We start from the raw sequence: 25381 nt of genomic DNA, 5'->3' as shown, positions 1-25381 counted from the left end.
ATACCTTGGCCGCGGTCGCGAGTTTCTTGATAGCTGACGCCCCTTTCCAATAACCTTCGGGCCCATAGTAAATCCTTTTAAGTTTGTCCTCTACGCGGCCCATTATATGAATTCCAAAACAAGATTGATCTTGCGTCCGTTAAAATCCACCGTCTTTCCGTCCACTTTAATGGTGATGTTTATGCTTTCTACCAAATTAGACAAATCATAGCTTAAAGAAATGGGAGTGTATTCTACCAGGTCAAATGGATTACCCTTAGGTAGGAATTTGGACATAAGAGAAGACTTTTCTCCATTGTTGTAACTATGAACCAAGTCGCAATAGACTTCGTAAGAGGATGCGACTTTCCATTTCACGTCAAGTTGACCATTGATCGTGGTACTAGTAAGACCTAGGAGTTCTACCAATGAACTGTCCTTTAAATTAGCGCTCCCACTATTTTTCTTGAATTTCATTTCATGGGGTAATCCTGTGGTAAGAGTATATCCATGCTTTGCTAGCTCCTTAGCCAGTGTTATGGGGGTGTAATGGGAATCTGGTATTTTTGGTTTGGTGCCGGAAGTTCCGATGACAAAGCCATTAATTAAATTATACCAAGAATTGTACAAAGAGCAACTAACCAACCTAACCCTTTCCGCGCGGATGGGAGGATTCAGATAAGTGGTAAAGTCATTCTTGTCGCTTTCCAAAAAGACGATCATTATATTAGATACGCCAAGGCCACGCCTCCTGCCAGCCCTGCGACTCCTACGAAGACCAACTCACTATTTTTTCGTTTCTTAGAAGGCTGGTAGTAATTCTTAAAGTCAGGCTTCTTTAACGCCACTGTGGGATGCGCTTGCGCATAAAGTTTAAAGGCGTAGTCTGTATTTTCGAAGTTCTTATCCGCCTGCATCTTGTCTTGGTAGTTCTTGTCCAACCAATCCCGGTAGGCTTGTCTCTTCTTATTCCAAGCCTCCACGTCCCTTTGATATTGCTCCAGCGCTAAGTCGTGTCTTTTCCTTTCGGCGTTAGATTCTGCGTTTCTATCACCGCTAACTAATTTATCCAGATATCTACCACCATAATTAGCTCCAGTGAATGCTAAAGCTGCAATGACTCCACCTGCGACTAAGCTAACCATTATACATTAGGTAGGTACTTTTCCTTTCGTAGGTAATCCTTTAGCATGATAGCCCCGCCTACGGCAGCGGTCATCTTAGCAAAGTTAGCGAAGCTCTTGCTTGGGTCTTCAGTAAAGTCTTCTTTGAGCACTTTCTTACCTACCCAACCAATACCCGCAACAATAGAAGTAATGATAGCTGCTTCTTCAACAGTTTTCAACAACGCGGTCGACATTATATTACAAAGCGAGAAGGTTATTACTCCATTTCAGGGATCTTACTTTTTCTAACCTCCACAGGTGCGTGATATGTTGCGGCCTCCCACTTTACTTCTGGCTTCGTAGCCCGCCATTGTAAGTAGAGGCTACCTGCTGCTATAGCGACTCCTAACGCGCCGATGACGTACCCAGGATTAATAAAGGATTCCTCTTCTTTTTCCTCCACCTTTTCCTCCTTTTTTGCCTTGTTCTTTTTATTCATCTCCGCGAGCTTCTTTCCGGCAGCGACTCTGCCTGGAGATTTAGCCTTGGTAATCTTGGTATCTTCTACGGGTGGTTGTTCTTCGGTGTCACTCATCTTATATTAAGGGACTTGAAGGACTTGAGAATGACTTAAGGACGACTTGACTAAGTACTTGAGGTGACTTGACAACGACTTGACTAAGTACTTGAGAATGACTTAAGGACGACTTGACTAAGTACTTGAGGTGACTTGACAACGACTTGACTAAGTACTTGAGAATGACTTAAGGACGACTTGACTAAGTACTTGAGGTGACTTGACAACGACTTGACTAGGTACTTGAGGCGACTTGATCAGGTACCTCAGTAAGTGCTGCCTGGAAGACCTTTTCAACGTCTCTGTTCTTCTTGAAGTCCTTCCAAGATGTTCCGAAGGAACCTAGTACCTCCTTCAAGTCGACGTGCTGAGCTACGTGAAGTGCCGCAGAGGCGACTGCCATTAACTTACCGCACTTCAAAGACAACCAGCCGCAGGTTATCTTAAGTTCTTGGGATATGACATAGTCATCTCTTATGTCCTTCCGCAGTTGCTCCACGTCGTCTATAGGCAGTGCAAGTCCAAGCAATTTAGTTGCAAGTCGGATAGCGGAGTCTGCGACGGCGTCTGTGGTCTTACTTGCAAGGGCAGCCTCGTACCTTTTATGGAACTTCTTAACCTCCTCTTCTGACAGCTTATTAACCTGCTCATGGGTAAGTTCCTTACCTATCATTTCTTTACACTTCCCAGAAGACACAAGAATGTTAAGTTGTTCCTTGAGGTTACTTTCATCTAACTGTGTGGGGACTTCATCTATGAGCTGCTCAATGTCCATATATGTTAACGTCATACGGAAACCTCAAAGAGAAGATCATTTTGGAATGTTGGTGCGTTATTAAATGCCGCATGTATTCGTGCAGCTGTTCCTTGCTTATCTCACCGCCGTAGTCGCTTAAAATGGTTTCCAGGTCAGACTTGCTCGGAGTATAAAATACGACCAGGGAGCCTATGTTTTCCCTAAAGGGCTTAGAGACGCTGGTAAGCTGCTGGGAAAGCAACCAAACGCTAATGTTGTCATGTCTACCGCTAAAGGCGAGCTTCACTAATTCGGAGGTGCGCCTTTTTACGTCGTCCCCACAGGCAATGTCATCCAGTATGAGCAAGGTTTGCGTATCTTTAGGGAATTGCTTGTGCCAGAACTTCAAATGGCTGGATAACTCGTTAGGATCTAAGATATCTACGAAGAAGTCGTCATCTTTCACTCCTATGCCCGTCCAGGTGCGGTTATTCACGTAGGTGGGGCATAATAGCACGATGTAGTCGAAGCGGTATCTAAAGGGTCCTAATAGCTGCTCCACGATGAACTGGGTCTTTCCGCAGCCGGTGGGTCCTACTATCAGAGCGTTACAAGGCATGTGATCTGGGTTCATATATAGATGGAACCAGTGGAAGCAGTAAGAAGGATTACCGCCGACGCAAAGGATAAAAGAGACACCATAGAAATGCAAAGGGAAGAGATAGACCGGTTAAAAGAGCGCGTACAGGAATTGTACGATGAAATGTGTGGTCTGAAGCGTGCAGAACGGTTTGGCGCGCTTTTGACAATGGCGGGCTGGGCTAAGGAGTCCATTAAGGACTTCATTCGATATCCCCCATAGATATATGGACTGCATTACGTGCGAACTACCTGCTGACTGCATCATCGTTACCCCTCCGACGCCTCGTAAGAAACACAGCTGCTGTCACTGTAATAAGGTATTCTCTGAAGAAGACTTCGTTGGACATTGGTGTCCCGCGGATACTAAAGCACAAAGGACTTTAGACGACGTTCGAGAAGAGTAAGAGGTCGCAAAGAAGATCTTACTAAGCCCCAGCAAGAGGAATTAGCATAGGTCTTTCTTTTTTATTGTTATTTTGTTAAATGCTGCAAAGAGGTCTCAAGTAAGGGTCTATTTTTTATTGTTATTTTGTTAAATCATCACGATCGAAGAATGGTTAACATGATTATCTTTTTGCTGGTTTCAACAATGAGAAAGAATGATACCTCATCTTTTAATGGGGGCTTAACAAAATAACAATAAAAAATAGACCCTTACTTGAGACCTCTTTGCAGCATTTAACAAAATAACAATAAAAAATAGACCCTTACTTGAGACCTCTTTGCAGCATTTAACAATTTAACAATAAAAAATAAGACCTATATAATGAAGTGCATGCAATGTGATAGAGCTTTTAGTAGCAAGCAGCGACTGCAATACCATCTTTCCAAGAAAGTCTGTCAGAAGACAATCAGCACTGTTTGCGGTGACTGCGGTAAGGAACTGTCCACTGTACAGGCCCTACGATATCACCGCGAGAACAGAGTCTGCCTTAAAGGCCATTGCCACCGATGCGATGAACCCCCCTTTGAAGAGAACTGGCATAAATACCGCTGCCGGCGTTACCACCTCGAAGAAGTTGTCTGTGAAACCCACGGCGATTTAGCAGGGCGATGTTGCCCCCTTGAAACCAGCCGGGCGCTCACGCGACGTAAGAAGGAAATAGACCAAGATTTCGTATGCTTTGACGACTACGAAGGAGTAAAATGGGAGAACCGAGAACATTGGGACGGCATCTGCGATAAATGTGGTTGTCAACGCAGCGGTCAGCATATTTGGTGTTGCCTGTATGACGGTCCCAAGCCTTTAGACCATTACCTGGCGATACGAAAGGCTTGGAAAAATGAGGAAGATATATGATTTCTCAAATCGCAGCATTCATAGGGGGAGCCTTGATTACCGTATCCGCTTACCAGATAACAGAAAAAATGAGGTCCGCCGTAGCAGACCAATACTTAACCGCCCACGAGGATGACTTCTAATCACACAGAGGATTAGCTTCCGGGTGACGTTCGACGTCAAACTTCCATCGGCCGTTAACCTTACCATAGCTACGTATGTGAGTGTACTCTTCGCCTTGCAGTACGTACCTTACACAGTCAGGCGCCCAAAGACTGTACTCTTGGCTGCCGTCTAAGAGGACCAACCTTAAACGGTTAATGTCCTCGAAGACGACGTAATTTTTTATTTCGTATGAAATGCCATGTAGCAAGTCGCGCCAGTGAGTTTGTTCAAGAATCATTATATCTATGAAATATCTTTTGGTGCGTTCGTAAGTTCTCATGCGATTTGAAAGCCTTAACACACCAAGGACAAGGTATGCGAATGCCGTCGACGTAACGGTCGATTTCCCTGCAGATCAGATCGTAATCGTTGCTTACCATCGTTAAGTATCCATTCATTTCATATTGCGCCAATACCGCTTTTTGTTTGTCGGACAATACGCCGTTACCCTTTGGCGTCTTCAGTTCCAGACAGAACCCATTGTATTTCTTATGGGAGTTAAGGATTAGGATGTCGGGTTGACCTGCCTGGTAGCCCTTTTGCCAGCACTTTATCCTTTTACTGCTGGTATCTTGCAATTCCCCGAGTCCAGGCGCTAATATCAGCGTAGGGTAAAACCTGCGTATCTTATCGATGACCTTCTTATGTAAGTCGAACTCATCCTCGATTTTGATGATCAACTTATTTGGACTATCCAACGAGTATTTCCCCTTTTTCCTTAATGTAGGTAGAACGTCTTCAAAGACCCAATCTTGGAACGACTCTGCCGTTGGCAGTTTGGAGCTGAATATCAATTGATACAAACCAGCCTCCGTCACATACAGGGATTGCGGGTGTAAACCAGAAGGGAGGCGATTCACCTCCAACTCGTTAAGTCTCTTCTTATGCTTGTCCCGCACGTGGACTTTAATAGCATCTTTGGTGTCTGCATAACCTAATGCCTTTGCTACCTCCTTTGCTTTAAAGTACAGCTCATCGCCTTGCACTATGCATTGCAGTTTAGTTTCATTGTTTTCGAATACGCGGAGCATATTATACGTAAGGGATATTTTTTATCCTTTCGCGAGCCTAGTAGGCAACGCTCTTTAGCTGATTCATTTCTACGCTCAGTTGCGCGTCAGACACGACGAAGATATATGCGTTGATCTTAGTAGTGTCGCTGGCATGTTTGGTGCGCTTGATCTCCAACGTAATGCCGTCCTGGGTATTTACCAGCCGCAATCCCTGTCCATGTAGGTCTTCGTCGTTCGTCGTGCGCATGTCGATCCACAGCGCGTACTTATCCTTAAAGAATTCCTTTGGGTCAATTTGGTCGCCAAACTTACGCGCGACTTCCCGGTACATATCCGTGGGCTTTATCCCTTGTGAGTAAACCTTATTAGGTACTCCGTTAATGCTAACGCCTACGTTAGTGATGTTAGGATTAAAGAATGCCTCAGAGTCACGCAATCCTGCCGTGTATGTCTTTGCGAACAGCAACATTATCCCTGTAAGGCTGCGTCTGGGTAGGTTAATGCTTTGGTTGATGACCTCTTCGACGTTGTTCGTGAAGCTAAAGGTCTTGTACATCACGACGTGATCGTAAAGGAAAGCCTTCCCGGCGCTATATTCCATGCCAGCGCTACGTGCTAAGTCTTCGCTGTATACCGTTTCATACTGCAGCTCTAAGTTAGTAACGGAGTATGGGTGGACGGCTGAGGAACTTACGTCCTTTCCCTGTAGGATGTTTGTAGTGTCTGCTAGGGTCACTTCGAACTGCAGCTCGCTTAGCTGCCTTGGGTAGTATGCACCGTGGTTCGTGATAACTTCGAAATCTAATGGAACGACATACTTAGTACCATAAGCCGTCTTTATTTCGTCTTCTCCTGAGGCGCTGTCGGTTGCGCTTCTTACTTTGCGTATGGCATCGCTTGCGATTCCCTGCTCTATCCTTTGCGCGCGGTCGAATGCAGTCAACCATAAGTCTTTGTACGTGGTATACAAATCGTATCTGTTTAAGTCCAAGAGGGATTCCCCGGCGAACTTTACGCGTATTTTGGAAACGAGGTTTCTACCCACGTTATTGACGACGTAACGCGCGTCTGCGGTATCTGGCTGTATTGCTAGGTTAAACCTTAGCGCCAGGGTACCAGGAACCAACACTAGGTTATCCGTTAGGCGGGGCACGCCTACGTACAGGGTTTCTCCAGGCTTTGCGCTAGAAGGTGTGAATGTAACCCGGTGAAAGGTGCGTTCTGCTTTCAGTCCGCCAACCTGCTTAGGTAATACGTTGGGGTTTAACTTTGAGCTTATCATATATAATGGAAGTAGAAGGAACAGACTTCGACCCCACCACTGAAGAAGGTCAAGTAGATATTAACGACGACGAATACGACGCATGGACTAAAGGCGCGGAAACCGACCCCCTGATATACGACGCAGCCTTAAGAGACACGTTTGGTAGTAGATGGAGGAGGGTCAAGGCCACATTAAATCGTATGTTCACACGAAAAAATCCATACAAAACCGTTCCAGAATTTTTGCAAATGGATTACGTAGTAGGCCCAGGCGGCGACATTCCTGAAGCCCCCGGCGCTGCATGGCTTAGCAGGGTTCAGGAGCAAATGGACGAATCCATGGAAGAAACCCCGGACGACTTTGATAGGATCAAGGAAGAATTCCCAAACTGGGATCCAAACAAAGTCCAAGTAATGTTTGACGCGGATAACGAATGGGGCAGGGAAGTCATAGTAGCAAGGTTAAATAGGTCTAATGCTCATCCATACGTCATCAGGGACATAAATGGTAAATACTACGCAGATAAAAATATTCCTTCAACCCTTAGAAAGGCATTAGGAGAGCCCAACTTACCCGAAAGAATGAGAGAAAATAGTGAGAATATTAATGAAGCCGTCGAAAGAGTTAAGACCACAATGCAGCGGCAACAAAAAGGCATCGAAGCGATAAGGGAAGTAGAAGAGCTAAAGCAAGCGATGGAGGAAAGGGAAGCAGATTACATGCGACAAAACCGACTACTCCTTGATGCTCAAAAAAGAAAACTTGACGATAAGAACCAAAGAATAATAGAAATGAGAGAACGAACAGACAATGCCCTACGCGAAAGAGACCAAACCCGACGCGCCTTCGAACTTGCCCTGCAAGACCTAGACATAAGCAAGGAAGAAGCTAAGAACTTACGAACTACCATAGCTGGTTCTTTGGCGGAGCGGCGGCAGTTGGTTACCGAAATTAACACTAAGGAAGAACAAATCCGACAAAGAGATCAGGCCATCGAAGACCTGGAGGGGCAAATAGAGCGGCAGCAAGAAGTAATCGAGGACCAAACTCGTACCGAGGAAGAAAGGGAAGCAGCTCAAAAGGAAGTAGAAACCCTTCAGGAAAGAGTCGCGGAATTACAGGCGCAAAAGGACAACCTGGAAAGGGAGTTGGGCCTTACCACCAAGGAAAAGGTAAAAAGAGCCCTTTTGAAGTATGGCGTTCCACTGGCATTTGCAGTCGCTATTTCGAGTGTAGTAGGAGTTATCCTTAGCGCGCTTAAGGCTACAGGCGCGGGCGTAAAGAAATTAGGCAATGGACTAACGGACTTGGGAAAAAAGATGGCAGCCGGTCTTCCTGGGCTGCTGGGTTCAGTTGTTTCCTTGGCGCTGAAGGCCGGCGGAGAACTGTTGAAGTTCGTGGGTAACAACATTTGGATCTTGGTTGTAGCTATTGGGGTGGTCCTCCTGAAGAAGATGAAGGCTTGATCTTATCCTTCTCATCGGGCGGTGCCCTGCTTTGAGGATAATGAAAGACAGTATTAGCACCACCCTGGTAATTTGGGGCCAACGGCAACACACTCATGGTAGAAATGGGCTTATGACTCCAGGCTGCATTAGCAGGCCTGCGACCTATGCGATTTATCCCAAACTTGCCGTCATCAGAAGTGACTTGCAACTTAGCATATTTACAATTGGCTAGCATATGAAAAGTTACTGGCGTTAGGTCTTCAGTGGACCTAGTGTAGGGCTCCATCGAAAAATGGGTAACTTTCCTGGTGTTCGTTGAAGTTCGATAAGGAAGCAGGGGCTTATTATTCTCATCGATAAGCCTAAACCCCACATTCGCATGCGTATTTGCATTAATGCTAATAGTGCAAATGACCAATGCAGTGCCCCCAACCTCAACCCACAGTCCAACGTCATGCCAGGCGCCGTTGTCATATCCCTCTTCATCTAAGCGGTGGGTATAACGCGTTTCCCTCGCGTATGGGTTCATATATTACAGGGAACAAGTTCCCTTCTAGAGGCTCATTACCGTCAAAGTGCTGATGGTCATGTGGTTATAGACAGTATTCCTTTGATTTTCTATGCTATTTATGCAAACACTCCCGGTGTCATCTACTCTTATCTGCAGCTTTACCTTCCCGTGGCAATCAGCAACCATGTGGAAAGTCCAAACGGAAAGATTCTCAGAGCTATTCGTTGGCGGCTCTACTGAGAAATGCGTAGGCTCCCTGTTGTTTGTCTTCGCGCGCATGGGCTGTAATACTCCATTGTCGTCACAGAAACGAAATCCTACATTCGCACTGCTAACGGCCCCCAAAGAAATGCTGCATAATATCAATTTCTTTCCTGAGTAATTCAAATTCACGGACATGCCCGTGACATCAACCCAAGATGCCTGGGTGTATTTTTTCTCGCCTGTGTAAGTCGTATAAACGCAATCTACTCCAGTTACGTAGGGGTTGTTCATCGCCATATATAATAGCTCAGACCAATGCTTGCAGCTGCTAGACCGGCTTTTAATAAGTTATGGTCATATTCCTCAGGTATCGCAGGCAGGACCTTCTTCGATGGTTTCTTAACTACGGGTAGCTTCGTTTCGTGTGACTTTTTTGACTTCTCTACGAAGTGAGGAATGTTCCTAAGAGTGTCAGAGTTCACGTCATTCGCCCCAAACTTCATATCCTTAGTAGCTCGCTGCAGTTTGTTGTTGTATCCTACTACAGAACCAGTATTTATAGATAAATTACTAGGCATTAACCAACAACCCGGGGCTACTGCATAGTCCAACCTCGCCTTAGAATTTTGTATGGCTAGTTGGTAACGCTGTACGCCCTTGCTAATGTCACCCTCCAAGATTGAACTTTCGAATAAGATCAAGGCTTCGGCTCGCGTCTCTTCTGCGGCGCCTGTATTTCCGATTATGCTGGATCGGGTGTTTACCTGAGCTCCAAGGATAGAATACACGTAAGCTTCTATGCTGCGGTTTAAACGGGCAAGGCCGGCTTTGGTTAGTCCTTTACCTTCTGGGGGTATGAAATTAAGATATTGCTTCGTTTGCTCGTCGTTGGTAATTTTGATAATCAGTGGATTGGCCCCTGCATACTTGCCGCCCTCGTCTTTGAACAAAGGTCCGTCTCTGGCTTCCTTAGTGGTCTTAGCGTTTGGTTCAAAGAAGGTGCTACTGTCGTGAGTTTCTTTGTGATACCCAGTGTTCCATCGTAGATTCAACGCATGAACTTCTTTATCGCTTAGCTCGTGTCCACCAATCCCCCAATAAGCCCAAATATGTCCCAAACCATTGTTAGCACCGGCAGTACATCTAAAATCCTTCCCTACAACACCGAACTCCTTACAAAGTCGGTCGTAAGCAGGAACGTTGTATTTATTATCTCTTGGATAAAACGTGGCATCTCCCGGCAGCGCAATAACACCCATTTCATGCAGTATTCTTCTAACCGTGAAGTGAAAATGAAACATAAATATTGAATTCTTCATCAAGCTTGCGCTTACACCACAGCCGCTAGTGGCACACCAAACTGCAAAGTTTAGTTGCTGCGGCCAATAACGCATGTTAGGACCACTTAACCATTCATGAGATTCCTTAGCGGTGGTATGAATAATGGGTACGTCTTTGAAGATATCCCGCACCTTTAACGGAAAGGAATGCTTGTTAGAAATCCGCATGTTCAGCGTTAGGTCCAAGCTTGGGCGTTTATCAAATGAAACTGCGGGTATCGGATAAGTACTGGTACCCAGCAATAATTCCTTTGACCAACCTTGCACGGGTTTAGGCTTATGCGGTAAGATCTTAGGATGCTTCAGCTGAGAGTCTATCTGATCGACCAGCGTAGGTTTCAAATCCTCGTTGCTGTACATCCTGGAGCCGTTGAAGTAAATCCCATCAGGTCTTCTTTCGAACTTACTGGGGTCTGCATGTGGAAACATCTTCCTAAATGCTCTCCAATTCCAGTAATCCCGGTTGTCGTGATGTGGCTGCTCCTCAATATCATTCCCAAAAGCGTCGTACATTAGTATATATAATGGATGTTATACCATCAGCACCTAAGTTGTACCCAGATGTTCCCTATACTACACCTAACGAACTAAACGCCGAAAACTTTCGTCTGAATAAAGCAAATCTAATCCTGGCTTACTTGGAAGGGCAGACAAAACACTATGAAAAAGTTAGAAAAAAGTACGTCAGAGCCCGGAGTACGCTACATAAGATTTCGATAACTTCAGGGTCCATATCTGTTGTGTTAACGGGCTCCGGCGTTGCTACTTCGCTTACTGGACCGGGAATAATCGTTGGAGTTCCTTTGGCCGGCGTTGGGGCAGCCTGTGGTATTATTTCAGCTGTTGCTACGGGCATTATGAAACAGTTGTCAAGCAAAATATCAAAACACGACACGACAATAGCTCTGTCAAGGGCTAAAGTAAATACGATCACTGACCTTGTCTCAAAGGCTTTGCGTGACAGAAAGATAGACGACGTAGAATTCTCGCTTATCTTAGCCGAAGAGGAAAAGTATGAGAAATTAAAGTCGGACATAAGGAATAAAAAAACAGTCGTAAAAGATCTTTCCGAGGAATCTCGCAAAAAGATCTACCAGGAGGCAAAAGAAGAGCTTCAAAGAAAGCTTGCTCAGTAAACATCTGCTTCGAAAAGAGCGTGACGGGATTCTATTTACATATCGAACGTCAGTCTAGAAATTATGCAGATTAAATATAGTATTTTTCACATACATAAGCGTCCAGATGTGTCTGGCGTTCGCTCGTGATCGTGGGACTTTGGAGCTGGGGAGGCCTAAAGTCCCGAGTTCGAGCCTCGCTGTAGACGCATTTGGACCGGTTGCTGTGAGTGGAAAAAAAAAGCCTCCCCACACTCACAGCAACCGTGGGGGGAGGGGTGGAAAGTGCGATTCAACCCCGCGATGGGGGGTTTCGCGAGGAAAAGTTGGAAAAGTCAGGGGGTGTCTCGGGACGCTGTCCGGAGTTCACCCTCTGGTGGGTCGTAAGAAAGATATATGTGTATGTACTAGAGGGCCTCTGGCGCGGGATGAAATAAGCCCCGTAAGCCCAAAATGCAAAAAACCCCACTGGGGATAGCTTGGTGTTCTGCGCGATGCATTCCCCAGTGGGGTTTCTGGCAAAATAAACGCCAGTTTTGCATTTTTACTTTCTCGGAATCCATCCTAACAGGGGGTGGTTGGGGTCTATTTTGTAAAATATTTCGTAAATTACGTCAGGATAATAAGGAATATCCTTATCAAGCCGACAAAACATCCACTCGGCTTTTGTCATATCAGAAACCTCGGGAATAGACTTACCGGTAATTTCAGACAAAAGGTAGGGAATAGCTTTGTAATATTTCCCTAGCTTTAATTTTTTCAGCGTTTTCCGTAGACTTTGCGGGGTTGGCTCTTCTAAGTGGTCTATGATTTTCTTCTTTACTTCGTTGTCTAAATATACCGGCCGATAACCTTGGATATGACTCATCCAGTCCCTAAAGTATTTTATTCTCTTGTATGGGGTCTTCTTACGACCTCCATTGGCGTAATATTGCTCTTTGGTAGCATTTGGTACGGCATTACGAATATTCTTACCACACTCGTAACACTGTGCTGACGTGTCGTCTTCTATTTGCATTTTCTTACCACAACAAATATACTTATTTGGTGGTGGGGTAACAAACTTGGGTTTCAAGCACTTTACACAGAAATCATAAACAAACTCTTTACAATCTTCGCACTCCATATATAGACTAACATATTTGCGCTGTTGCCCCCAACCACACTTGGAGTGGGGATTGTCCGTAGGTGGATTTTTGACACGGGTCTTGCCCGTGTTGAGATTGCGCTGGAACCCCCATTCCCTATACTACTTTCATTAGAGCCTAAAACAGTAACCGTGTTGAAAATGAGATCGATCTCGAACACCGTATAATGTCTATTATTATGTAGGGGGAGAACGATGATGGTACATTTTTACAACAAAACTGACTTAAGTCTTTATCAATTATTGTTTAGCTTGTTGACCCGACCACTCAACAAGTCAATTGATCGATCAACAGGTCAACCCGCCTATCGATAACAATCAAAAGTGGCTTCGTTTCTTCTCTGTCTTTCCGCTTTCTTTCCTTCATTTCTTCGTTTCTTTAATTTCCTTCTCCTCTATATTACTGCCTTTCCTTTAAACTACTGATAGTACCCTAAAACAACCTCAGCAAAAAACGGAGCGTGATAGTTTTGAGATAGTCGTTCTCCTGATTCGGTCTTGGTCTAAAACCCGGTAACGGGGATGCAGGGCGGGGGATTTAGCGAAGGAAATCTGGGATCAATGAGAAAAGGACCTCTTGCATGGTCTATGTGGAAACCTTGGAGGCCCAAAACCAGATATTTTTTAGCAGGAACTTTAGTTTATAATTGATGTATCTGGTCATTCGAAGTGTTGGACACTTGCGAATATATTTTTTCTCACTTAGAAATTTCTTTACAAAAATGATATATCCCCGGTCTCCTTATTTCAATAGTTTATTGCTTTTTTCGGATGACATGACGTCCTTACTCTATATCCTCTGAATGTAGATAACTCTGGTAATCGATGTTACATGTGAATTGTCTGCTACAGTAATTCAGTTTATAAATCTTTTATTCCCATGCCATTCTAATGACGATGCATCGTATTTCAAGATGAACGGGGGGGGGGGGGGGGGGGGGGAATTTGGGGGATGCAAAATTTTTATACGAAGCTACGAGAGATTGCCCGGGGGGATACGGTTATTTTTCGGGGGACTTCAAGGGGGGTCTTAAGAAATTTTTTGTCATTTAAAGATTTCACCTTCTAGACCACCCTTCCATCCCTCCCCTTGAAAGTACGGTATGTGTGTGTGGGGGGGGGGGGGGGGGGGGGGGGGGGGGGGGGGAAGGGGTGTAAACTACTTTGGAGGTTTCGATTGACCTATTTCTTGCATTAAAACCGTTTAACCTCTTAATCACTTTCAGGCAGCGACCCCCTCTTAGCTGCACATCATCTATCGGGTCATCAAGATTTTTGATGTAGAGATTGACTTCCTGGAAACGGCTCATACGCTCATGTCTCTTCTTCTCAAATTCAGCTTTCACTTCTGCTGCTCTTTCAGCCTTCGTTTTGGCACGACCAGCATACAACCTGTATGCTGTACCACGAGATAGCTAGCGCTCAAAAGGTGAATTGGACCGCAATAGTCCTGGAGTGATCAATCACAGTGATTCGCAAATCGAATTCAATCGAACGCAATCACATGATTGGATTCGATTGCATTTGTTAATCGAACGAAATCGGATAAAAAATTGCGAATTCGACTGCATTCGATTTCAATCGAACGTAATCGAATGTTCGATTGCGTTGTGATTGTCTCGAATTTTTGTGTAATAATTCGATTTCTTTCGATTGCCGAAAACAATCGAATCCAATCATTCCGTTTTATCAATGCATTTCATTTTTTGCTTCATTGCAATTGCTTTTGTAGCTTTCTACTTGAACTAGAACTGTCTTATTTTTTTTTCAAAGTAAGCTTTTTAATATATCCAAAAGCCAACAAAGGCAACAAATATTTTGTCTCATGCAGCCCGGTTTTTTAATCTAGCTACTTCTGCTTTCGATATTCTGTGAACTCAGACATTTCCACAGCTTCTTGTGAAATTGGTTTTCACTGCGGAGAGCCAATAATATAAAAGGTACCGACTGATTATTTTTGATTGACGGCAGCAAAAAACGACATTTCAGTGTGTAATTACTGTGTTCACAGAATATTGGAAACATCAGTAAGACAGTTTGTAAATCAGTGCAAAATTACTTGTTCTGGACTCCTGTGGTGAGAGATTATATAATAGGCTCTGATTGGCTGCTATTACATTCCATTCATACAAACATATTGATTGGTCAGTCAATGCTTAGAGCTCTGGTACAAGATCGCAGACCAATCAGAATGCATGTGAGAATGAATTAGAAAAAGGAATTATTCTAGAATAATCTCAAGTTAAGACCTGAACCAGAGTTACCAGTCAAGTCATGCTGCAACTAGACTTCAGTAAGGGCAAGCGTTTTGGGATTCCTGTGGACGTGCGTTGATTGGAGCTGAGTATAAGCACGCCAATCTCTTCACACGTCCACAGGAATCCCAAAACACTAGTCTTTACTAAGTCTGGAGGGAAAAGTGTGACCACTCGCTAGCAGTCTATGCTGCAATCAGACTTCTTGCTTGCAGAGTCTCCCTCATTGTCGATTCTTGGCAGAGAAACATTCTCCCAATAATTGTCCTATTTCACTATGACGTCACTGCTTGTTTGTGTGGGGGATAGAATCGCCAAATCCAATAGAAAATTCAACAAAATTTACTCCTCGCGAAACAGTTTAATTTAAAATAGCCTGGTTTACAAATAAAATATGTGTTAATATGTACTAAAAAATATTCTGAGCGTTTGCTGGCTATTCTACTTCTCTTCGTGGATTGATACGGGCTTTAGAACAATTTTCGGTGAATTTGCGTTGATTTGACCCCCTCTGACGACCATGATCCTTTGCGTTTAAACAATAGATTGTTTTGATGTGACGTCATAGTGAAATAGGGTAATTCTCTCTGCCATGATTTCCTAGGAGATTCTGCTAGCAAGGAACAACCAGACAACAAAATCTAAACAACAGTCTCTCTGTTAAAGCTTCCTTTCCAGATGACAAAAATTCCTGCCACTTCCTTCGAATACTCCTCATTGATAAGGCTGCCTGTGGTTGAATTTGTACTACGAACCATCATGTTTTTCTTGTTTCTGATTTTGTTTTCTAAGATTTTCTTCAAGTTCTTTCCAAGGGTCTTCTACCATTGAGTGTTTGTAATAAGCTTCAATAGCACGGCCTTGATCAGATGATCTCTTAAAGCTTTTGCTGCCATAGTAACCCTTTTGAATACAGTAAAGAAATGAAAAAGTAAGAGACTGGGGTAAAGTTTGAATTTCAAACTTTTTTTGTCATCTAAGAAAAGTCGTTACTACTCTTCCCAGTAGACTGAGGTAGTTGTGATTTTTTAATCACCTTTGTAGCGTCTGTTATGTTATTCACAAGTACATTTCAAATCGACCACGTGATGCCAATGTTGTACCACGAGGACAAGTTTTTTACACCACGTGATCAAAATTCAGTCAAGTTTTAATCACGTGGTGTAAAAAACTTGTCCTCGTGGTACAACATTGGCATCACGTGGTCGATTTGAAATGTACTTGCGAATAACAAAACAGACGCTACGAAGGTGATTAAAAATTCACAACTACCTCTGTCTACTGGGAAGAGTAGTATTTAGTAAGTTTTAAAAAAAAACTAGAATTGAAAGAATGCATTTCAACTATGGGTAATCGAGCCAATCAGAAACCTTGTTAGGTGTAAACAATAGTTATCGTCATTTTCTTGTAGGAATAAAGATATATCTTTGGTAGCTTTTGCTTTCTGCTGCTTTCTGATTGGTTCCATTGCCCAAGTTCGATTTTATTGTTTTCATTCTACAATTTAATTGGTTTTCGCTGTCACTTAAGTGCCCCCGGTGATAGTAGTTGCACTGTAATATATTCATTTTGAAATCCCATGTATTGATGGCTTGCAAGCATTTCCAAGAGAGTTAAAAGACAAAAGCATTGCGGCCATTGTGGTGCCGTTAACAATGGATGCTAATGAGAAATCATTCGTTAAATGGCACCAACATGGCCGCGTTGACGTAACGTGCAATCGAAGAATTAATACTAAATCTATAATTTAATTTGAATGTAAAATTTAGTCAAAAACTGTCTTTCATCTTTTTTTCCTTCATTTTTTTTTTTGTGATCTCATTAGTCAAATGCTATGTTTTCTGAAATTTCATTGGCTCTTCAAAACATTGCAATTCAAGACTCAAAATGGTGGGATTAATGATAAAATAGCATTACTGCGAGCCAATCAGATTGCAGAATTCACAAGTGATTTCAAAATGGATATAATTTATCGATTAATATTCCATTTTACAGTTCCATTCAGTGACCATGAATAATAGTTCCTAGCCGAGGCTGGAGTTACCGCGCATGATAAACTGTAGTTTTGCTATGCGCGGTAACTCCAGCCTCGGCTAGGAACTATTATTCATGGTCACTGAATGGAGCTGTAAAATGGTGTTAGCATCGATTCTTATGGAAAATCCATCAACGGTTTTGTCGACTAATTACTCCGGAAGTCTCTCTCACCTGTCCCCTGCCTCTATTCCCAAAGGACGGTCTATCGTGTCTATGAGGTGTTGGAAATCTTTCTCTTGGTCCAGACCTACCACGATGCCTGAAATACTCGTTCTCCTGATATCTTGGTCTGAAACCCGGTGATAACGACCTTGGAGGAGGATTTAGCGGAGGAAATCTAGGATCAAATGGAAAAGGACCTCTTGGTCTATGTGGAAACCTCGGAGGCCCAAAACCAGACATTTTTTTAGCAGGAATTTTACGTTTATAATCGTAACTGCGAATTTCATGTCCTTTCGTCCGCCATTTTGAAAATTGGTAACCTAGCCTTCAGAATGGACGAGGAATCATGGAGACTGGGATATGACCACAGGTAGCCCAAGCTAGGTTTGTGTGGTGTCATAGTATAAGAAAATGTATTGCGATGCTTAAAAACCTTAATGAAATCATCAAAATGTGAAATAAAGTAAAAAAAAACTTAGCTGACCTTCGAAAAGCAGTACCTCTTTCGCCCAGTTACTTAGATTTTGGATTAGGGAGAAAACCTTAAAAGGAGCAGTAATCCAAAATCTAAGTACACAGGGCGATAGAAGTACTACTCTGAAACCGTTATGTGTTTGAAATTTTGATTTTTGGAACGTGACGTCCGCCATCTTTCAGAAACAGGTGAAAACGAATGACATCAAGCGATGCTGGAGTCCCGTTCCTTTAATGATTTTACACAGCATAAAGAAAAATAAAAAGCTTTGGGGAGAATCTGAAAGAAGAAATAAATTCCCTTCGGAGCAGGTTACCAAGCATTAAAAAGGATCCCCGCCAAATATGCCTTGCTTTATGGGGTATCCGTTAAGTCCGATACATTTCCCTTTGTCCGGTGCATTCACGCATGCGCGTAAATAGACTTCTAAAATTCTATGTTTGAGTTGTATCCATATTCATGTGTCTTCATATCTGCAACCATTAAACAAAGAAATGATACTCTACGGAATGACACATGGTCTTGAGAATAAGATTCTTTGTTTGAGTTGTATCCATATTCATGTGTCTTCATATGTGCAACCATAAAACAAAGAAATGATACTCTAGGAAATGACACGTGGCCTGAAATGGGAACGAACCGAGTAGCGGTAAGAATTGTAACGATCAGTATTTGTACTTCGTGCGCGCGCGGTATTTCCTTTTATTCTTGAGGTGTAAATTAATCAGTTAGTGAGAAAAGTGGGTCGAGTTCTGGAATAGGTTCTCTTGTCAAGCCGATGCAAGCCAACGCGACATGAGTGAAAAACGTCTGCGTATGCTCTAAAACCGTATGCAAATTAGTCAATACGTCTTCATGCTATTGTAAGCATATGTAAATTTGACTTTCATCATGCCTGATAAATGGACTTCACAAAATAGCAAAACTTAGTGTCCATGCTCGAAACTTAAGGCTAATTCTTTCATATTGTGTTTGTTAATACAGTATCTTGGTCTGACAAAAGTATACTCTCGAACTTTTTTGTATACTTGGAGAAAACAAACATTTATTTTCTCACTCAAACTCTTCAAAATACTTACCGAAAGACACGCATGCGCAAACGTTTTTCGCGCAAGCGCAAAAGAACGGAAGATTTTGTTTTTCTTGCGCTGCGTTGGAATGCACTATTCAGTATGCAGTATTCAGTATATTCAGTCTTTTTCGAAATAGCTGTATATGAAGTTTGTTAATGGTACTTCAAAAACCGTCTTTCCTGCTAAGGAGGAAACTAGTCCACTAGTAGCTGAGCCAATCAGAACGAGCACGCGATTTGCAATGGCACACTATAGGTATCCCAATTATAGACGACTTCGAATCAAAAGTAAAGAAATTGGCAGAACACGAGAGAAGTGTTAGGAGAAGCACGACGCGTAGTGGAGTGCTTCTGGACACTCCTCGAGTGTTCTGCCAATCCCCAAGTGCTTTATAACTGCACACAGCACAGCAAGCAAGTTTTCTATTTCTTTTAGAAAATACAAATTACAACAACCATTATTTTGGATAGGAATGAAGCAACTGAAAGTGCGCGTGAGTGCTGTGTGCTGTAATCTCGACGAGTTCCACTAATAAGGTTTAAAACAAAACGTTTCGGTGACAGCTTCATACCATATTCCGCGAAGAAATGGGACTAATATAGACATTGACTCCTTTATACTATATATATATATATATATATATATATATATATATACAGTATAAATATATATATATATAAATAGCTTGAGTTTTTCAATTTTATTACCTCTTTTTAAATTGCCCTACTTCACTATGACGTCACATCAAAACAATCTATTGTTTAAACGCAAAGGATCATGGTCGTCGGACGGGGTCAAATCAACGCAAATTCACCGAAAATTGTTCTAAAACCCGTATCAATCCACGATGAGAAGAAGTAGAATAGCCAGCAAACGCTCAGAATATTTTTTAGAACATATTAGCACATATTATATCTGGAAACCAGGCCATTTTAGATTAAAATGTTTCACTAGGAGCAAATTTTGTTGAATTTTCTATTGGATTTGGCGATTTTATCCCCCACATAAACAAGCAGTGACGTCATAGTGAAATAGGGCAATTGCAAGTCAAGTTTTAATAAAGTTATTATTATTATGCTCTCATAAAGCACGCGCTCCCAACCAATCAGAACGCGAGATTTATTACAATTATTTCATGATTTTGTTTTATTTCGATCTTTTGACTAACAAAAGTTTTTTACCTTCTTTCTCTTCGTATTTTGTGAATTTTGATATGTTGAGCAGCGGTTTAGTAATGGCCATCACTTCATAAATGCTTTGTACCCTCACGACTTCCTGTGGTTGGATGGCAAAACATTAAAATCCCTTTACTCTTGGGGATTGAATTTTTTTTCTCATGTAAGACGATTATATTGTTCCTGCCATCTAACATAGCTTCCGTCACGTGATGGTGCAAAACTTCAAATAACATCTTTGTATCAGAACACGCTATTGAAATGTGCTGTGGCCTTGCACACAGAATCAATCTGTTCGTGATGTAGATTGCGTGTGGGCGTAGGTAGTAACATGCGGTTAACAAGCCGCGGCCCACGTAAGTGGATTGTTACGCGCTGGTCCTTGCAGGCTTCCTGTAGGGGAAATATTGGGAAGAAGAAATTGGATTTTCACGGATTTTTTGTCCCTCCATTCAATCTTTTCTCCCGCTCTTCCTTTTTTTCTCCTTTCTTCCAACCCTTTATAGTTTCTGTTTCGATTTCTTTCTTTCTTTCTTTCTTTCTTTCTTTCTTTCTTTCTTTCTTTCTTTCTTTCTTTCTTTCTTTCTTTCTTTCTTTCTTTCTTTCTTTCTTTCTTCCTTCCTTTCTTCCTTTCTTTCTTCCTTTCTTCCTTTCTTTCATTCTTTCTTTCTCTCTTTCTTTCTTCCTTCCTTCCAACTCCGTTTTTCACATCTTCATTTCCCGATCCAATCTCTCATTCTTCTTTCCGCATTTCATTTTCCTCCCACTATTCTTTTTTTTCCATTTTTCTCGTAATCATATCTTTCCCTCTCAATACATTAGGTTCAATAATCACAAAACGAACAGTCGATATCCATGAATGACAATACCCATTGCCGGCCGCGATAGTAACCCTAGTAAGCCTAATAAACATACAAAATGTATTCATATAATAGTATTATTTTGTACGGAGAGATAAGTATTACAGAACGTATTACAAAGGTCAAACTGACATCTAATTCAACCCTAAAACCGAGGAATTCGTACTGAAAAGTTTTGATTTTAAAATAAGATAAAGATTTTTAAAAGAAACTGTAATATTCGAAGGTTGTAGTGATACATGGTATATGAAGTTTAAGTAAGGCGTTATTCATCCATCCAACCGCATTCAAACACCTGTTCACAGATTTGTTCAGGAAAATTTAAACATAGCAAAACAATAGAGTAACGTCTAAACGACCAATAATTCGAAACTAAAAATATATAAAATTTTTGATTTTCTGAGTTTTTTTTGTTCAATAACAAAATGAGAAGTACGCAAAATAAGTCGTCATATCCCCTTGAGTTCAATATTACTGTTCTCTAGAAGAAGATTTTTTACTTTTGCATTACTTTTCTTCCTTAAATATTTTAACGGTAGCCGCTTTCTCAAGCCCCCCTCGCCTCCCCCCCTTTTCTCGACGACAGATGAATAATTGCTGGCGGATTTAGAGCTTGGTTAGCTTTGTTACCATTAAAGCCGCAAACATTCACTTGTAGTCATACTTGCGGATAACCTTAACTCCTTACCAGTAAGCGAATAATAACCAGTGCTATATTGTTTATATTCGACACTTACGTCATGCTGAACCGCACTGTTAACAACCCAGTTGTTTGTGGGAACATATGGAAATTCGTGGTAATAATAGATTTATGGTTGGGCAAGACCCAGGACGGAGAGGAAACGGAGCGCGAAATTTTGTGAACAGCAATCGTTTCGTTAAACTATAGCAAAACTAAAGAAAAAGAATCGCTAACAAAATAATAACCTTGTTAACCACTTTCCTTGTATCTGCGCGTACACGCATTTTATGTACATTTTTTTTTTTTTTTTTTTACAATGCACCGAATGAAAGTGATAATACAGGTTCTTTTATTCATATAAAATCTAGTTTAGTACTAAAATAAAAATAAATAAATAATTCTTGTTTCACGAGGGTAGCACTTAATAGCCAGTGGCTAACAAACCTGTGGCCTTCGTTGAATAATCATTTTGGAATTTAGGAGTTGATTTTTGTGGAGGGAGGAAAACCAGAGGACCTTGAGAAAAACAGGCGAGAGTAATAATGCCACGAGTATTTGATCATCAATTTGCAGATTTAAAACATTAAATTGCCGATTCCCTCCCTACTACAATATAATGAGTGTATATACTTATTAATAATTCATGATACTTTGCTTCAAATTATGAACTGTTAGCGTCATTTGAGAAGAGAGTGTGAGTCGGCTTTGATGGGGGATTCAAAACCAAGCTTCGTGACGCGGTAAACAGAAATATCAAACGCGGGCAAACAAATGCGGAACTACAGTACACTCTGACAAAACCTAACCCCGTTAACACTCTTAATTACCCAATGATAAATGATAACAAGAGTCTTCGCTTCCGTCGGTTCTGCGTTTAACAGACGTCGCAATTAGCTTTTCAAAATTCAATTTGAATAAATTTCCATGTCTATTGTTCAGCGAGTTGGACGCACGCGTCTGTATAATATTTACGGCGGGAAACTCTATGGTTTTACTGGTGAACAGGTTATTTGACACTTGTATGACCAATGTATAGACAGCATTAAAACTACCGCTAAGTATTCTTCTCAGATCGGAGCAATTGATATTTTTAGCTTTATGAAGTAAGTCACATTTAGCCGGAGGGGGGTAGACAAGGGAGAGAATTTGCATATAGTATTTAAAATTGTAGTGACTCATTAATTCAACCCCAATATGGGATCCTGCATACTCAACCCTTCAATTTGTAAATTATACCTAAATGGTTTCTGACGCGCGGCCAATCAGAGGAGAGCTTGTTCAACAATACCAATTTCAGATGTTTTGGCAAAGGTTTGCTTTTCTTTTAAGCTACGCGCCAAAGTGATTCGAGGATGGCCGAGTGTCGTACGATACAAAGATACGCGACGATGACAACTCAAACTTCTCGAGGAAATTGAACTAAACGAAAATGAGACAGCAAAACTTGAGAACTATATTCTTGACGATTTGTTGTCTTTCGTATCTTCTTGTCGGCGCTGCTATATTCAGCGCTTTAGAATATGATGAAGATCAAGTGCGACGACACAAGTTAGGCCAGCTTGAAGAAATGCTAACTTCAAAATACAACATCAGTCGAGAAGACCTGAAAAAATGGGAATTCTATCTAGTGGCGAAGACGAATGTAAAGGCCAATCTGTATCAATGGAGTTTCGCGGGGTCGGTTTACTTCGCCACAACAGTCATCACGACTATTGGTAAGGTTCACTAACATAGGAAATTAGAAACAATTTCTTTTGATACAGAACCAAAGAATCATTAATAAGCAAGGAATATAAGATGCAGTGAAATATGATGTAAGCCAAGTAGGACTATTTACTAAACGGATTAGAGTAAGCGCTTTCGGAATAGGATTCGGTTGCAACAAGTCATTGAACAGTGACAAATAGTTTTTAAGCGAGTTGGTCATTATTTGAGTCTTGTGTTAGCGTTCATGGGGTTTCCGTGTTTCCGTTGGAGAATATTTCGAGTCATAATCACAGATTGCTGGGCGGGAACTGAAAAAAATAAAATAAGAATCGATAATAATTTCACGCTTGAGGTCAGAGAGTGAAAATATTTCCTTAAAATGAAATTAGAATATTTCCGGTGTTTTCTGGGATTCAAGTACAGTGATGGAATCGAGCTTTTGCTTGACAAAATACTGTTTTGTTAAATTTAAAATTCATATTCTCCTAATTACTTTTCTCTTAGGATATGGGCATACAGTACCAAGAACGAAACGAGGGAAGATTTTCTGTATGCTATACGCGGCTGTTGGCATTCCTTTAGCTTTGACAATGTTTCAATCTATTGGTGAACGGCTCAATACTTTCCTAGCTTCAATGTTCCGAAGACTAAAGAGAAAAATGGGCAAAAAGGATGGTGATGTATCAAGCACGACAAACTTGGTAGTCCTATGTGGGTTATTGTCCATGGCAATCACGGTTTGTTCAGGGGCTTTTATCTACGAATACTATGAGAAGTGGGACTACTTCGATTCTTTATACTATTGCTTCATAACCGTCACAACGATTGGCTTCGGAGACTACGTTGCTCTACAAGATAGCGAAAAAACTAAATTCGACAATACGTATGTTGGAATCTCTTTATTATTTATATTTTTTGGCTTAACAATTGTAGGATCCGTTATGAACCAACTCGCTCTTAGATTGCTAACAGCAAGCCAGACGAAAGAGCCCGTAGAAAACCTAGTCCCCGGAGGACCGCGCTGCGACAGATGCTCGATTAAATCCGCACAAGACCAGTTTGAATGCTGTGAACCTCCGTCAGACTATTCCACAACTTTACTACGAAATTACGAAGATGAAATAACGTTTACCACATATAAAGAACCCACTTATACAAGTGCTGACAAAAAACGAGCTTCTATATAGAAAACCATGAGCATTTTTTCCACCAAGAAGAGCCGGTTTATATATATATTTTCTAAGTACACATTTCTAGACAAAAGATCCCAAAGAGAAATTAGACGGAGCGATATGATCACTAACCACACTCCTATTTACTTGAGTCAGTGATGGCTTACTGAAAATATATCCATACATGATTAAATTGTATGGGACAACGACTCTAATATGGCCTTCGTTTTGATGTATGATGGTAATTCCATGTTACACCAGGGTAGAAAAGTGGAATAATCGAAACTACGAGTTTATAAAAAAACTAAAGGAAAATTTAAAGGCAAAAATCTTGCTCTGGAGAGAAAGGAGAGAAAATTTATTTGCTCAAAGCAATGCTGAATTTTCTGGATTGGAATTTTCAGAGTGAATAACAAACCCATAGCACCTGCTAAAGTTATGAAATATTGATTAATATTGCAGTCATATTTTATTCAATATTTTTTTTGTGCTTTCTACTCTCCTCGCACTAAAAACTGGCTTGAAATTGGATGCAAGCGAAGAGAAAAAAGCGAGAAAACTTCATTAGATATCACCCAGTAAAGAACAGAGATGGTAAACTAACCAAACGAGGCGAAAAAAGTCGCCAGTAAAATAGATAAAGCAGAGAAGTTTTCGATTCTTAACAGAATTGTTAATTAGTTGGCAGGACTACCGAAATGACGAGAGATACTTCAATAGAAAAGAAAAATAATTAGAAATCTCCTTTTCGTACTCAGAGTTTTACAAAACTACGAAGATAACAATAATAATTATAATGATAATAATAATAATACATCTAGAAATGATTATATAATCTTCGAGTTAAGAAAAAACGCTCAAATTTTTTGATACTTCTGTCAATTATATGTTTTTTGGACGATTTTTGACAAGCTAGTTTGTAAATGCAAATTAAAACTTAATGTAGAGATCCTAACTAAATAATATTTTTATATTCTTCAGAAAGAAAATAAAATTTCATTTGACTGAATGCGTTGATAAGTTTATGGGAATGTCTAACTGAGAATTATCTACAAGAAAGAGGGAAAAACAGAATTTCAATTACTGCTTTAATTGATTCTAATATTTGTTCAAATGCGTCTTGTTTGAACGAATATTTTCTGCCAAACATTTCATATCGTAATTAATTTTGAATTCGTCTACGCTAGTTTTTACTTATTTGTCGCATATCTTAGATCTTTTTTCATTTAGCGTGGCTCTGTAAGTTTTAAATAACAA

At 41.3% G+C, this 25381-nt stretch overlaps 2 protein-coding genes and 1 long non-coding RNA gene across 3 annotated transcripts; 2 read left to right on the top strand and 1 right to left on the bottom strand.

Moving 5' to 3' along the window:
- The first annotated feature begins 11996 nt into the window (after positions 1 to 11996).
- LOC116291538 (uncharacterized) lies at positions 11997 to 17955 on the top strand. The gene is made up of 4 exons (XR_016119593.1): positions 11997 to 12097; positions 13753 to 13955; positions 15448 to 15712; positions 17015 to 17955. It is a non-coding gene; the product is annotated as an uncharacterized LOC116291538 (long non-coding RNA).
- Positions 15424 to 17220, bottom strand: LOC116291537 (uncharacterized). Its single transcript, XM_031698720.2, has 2 exons — positions 16990 to 17220; positions 15424 to 15684 (listed from the first exon to the last, which is right to left on the bottom strand). The coding sequence occupies exons 1-2, from the start codon at positions 17218 to 17220 to the stop codon at positions 15529 to 15531; spliced, it is 387 nt and encodes a 128-aa protein (XP_031554580.1). The 3' UTR covers positions 15424 to 15528.
- A 4595-nt stretch (positions 17956 to 22550) lies between the features above and the next one.
- Positions 22551 to 25133, top strand: LOC116291539 (two pore potassium channel protein sup-9). Its single transcript, XM_031698721.2, has 2 exons — positions 22551 to 22960; positions 23457 to 25133. The coding sequence occupies exons 1-2, from the start codon at positions 22675 to 22677 to the stop codon at positions 24137 to 24139; spliced, it is 969 nt and encodes a 322-aa protein (XP_031554581.1). The 5' UTR covers positions 22551 to 22674; the 3' UTR covers positions 24140 to 25133.
- Positions 25134 to 25381: the final 248 nt, after the last annotated feature.

The sequence above is a fragment of the Actinia tenebrosa genome, unplaced genomic scaffold (genome assembly GCF_029948245.1).
Source record: "Actinia tenebrosa isolate PJP-AT-01 unplaced genomic scaffold, QUT_ActTen_1.0 PGA_scaffold13__45_contigs__length_12533684, whole genome shotgun sequence".
NCBI lineage: Eukaryota > Metazoa > Cnidaria > Anthozoa > Actiniaria > Actiniidae > Actinia > Actinia tenebrosa.
The sequence above is the reverse complement of the archived record's forward strand: the minus strand, read 5'-3'. Positions and strand labels throughout refer to the sequence as shown.

What these genes read in the sequence shown, in the direction of transcription:
- LOC116291537 (XM_031698720.2), bottom strand. Translation starts at nt 17,220, where the DNA reads ATGTCTGGTTTTGGGCCTCCGAGGTTTCCACATAGACCAAGAGGTCCT. An exon ending in GGAATAGAGGCAGGGGACAG is followed by an intron (nt 15,685 to 16,989) that starts GTGAGAGAGACT and finishes TGTATTCAAAAG; the next exon opens with GGTTACTATGGCAGCAAAAG.
- LOC116291539 (XM_031698721.2), top strand. Translation starts at nt 22,675, where the DNA reads ATGAGACAGCAAAACTTGAGAACTATATTCTTGACGATTTGTTGTCTT. An exon ending in AACAGTCATCACGACTATTG is followed by an intron (nt 22,961 to 23,456) that starts GTAAGGTTCACT and finishes CTTTTCTCTTAG; the next exon opens with GATATGGGCATACAGTACCA.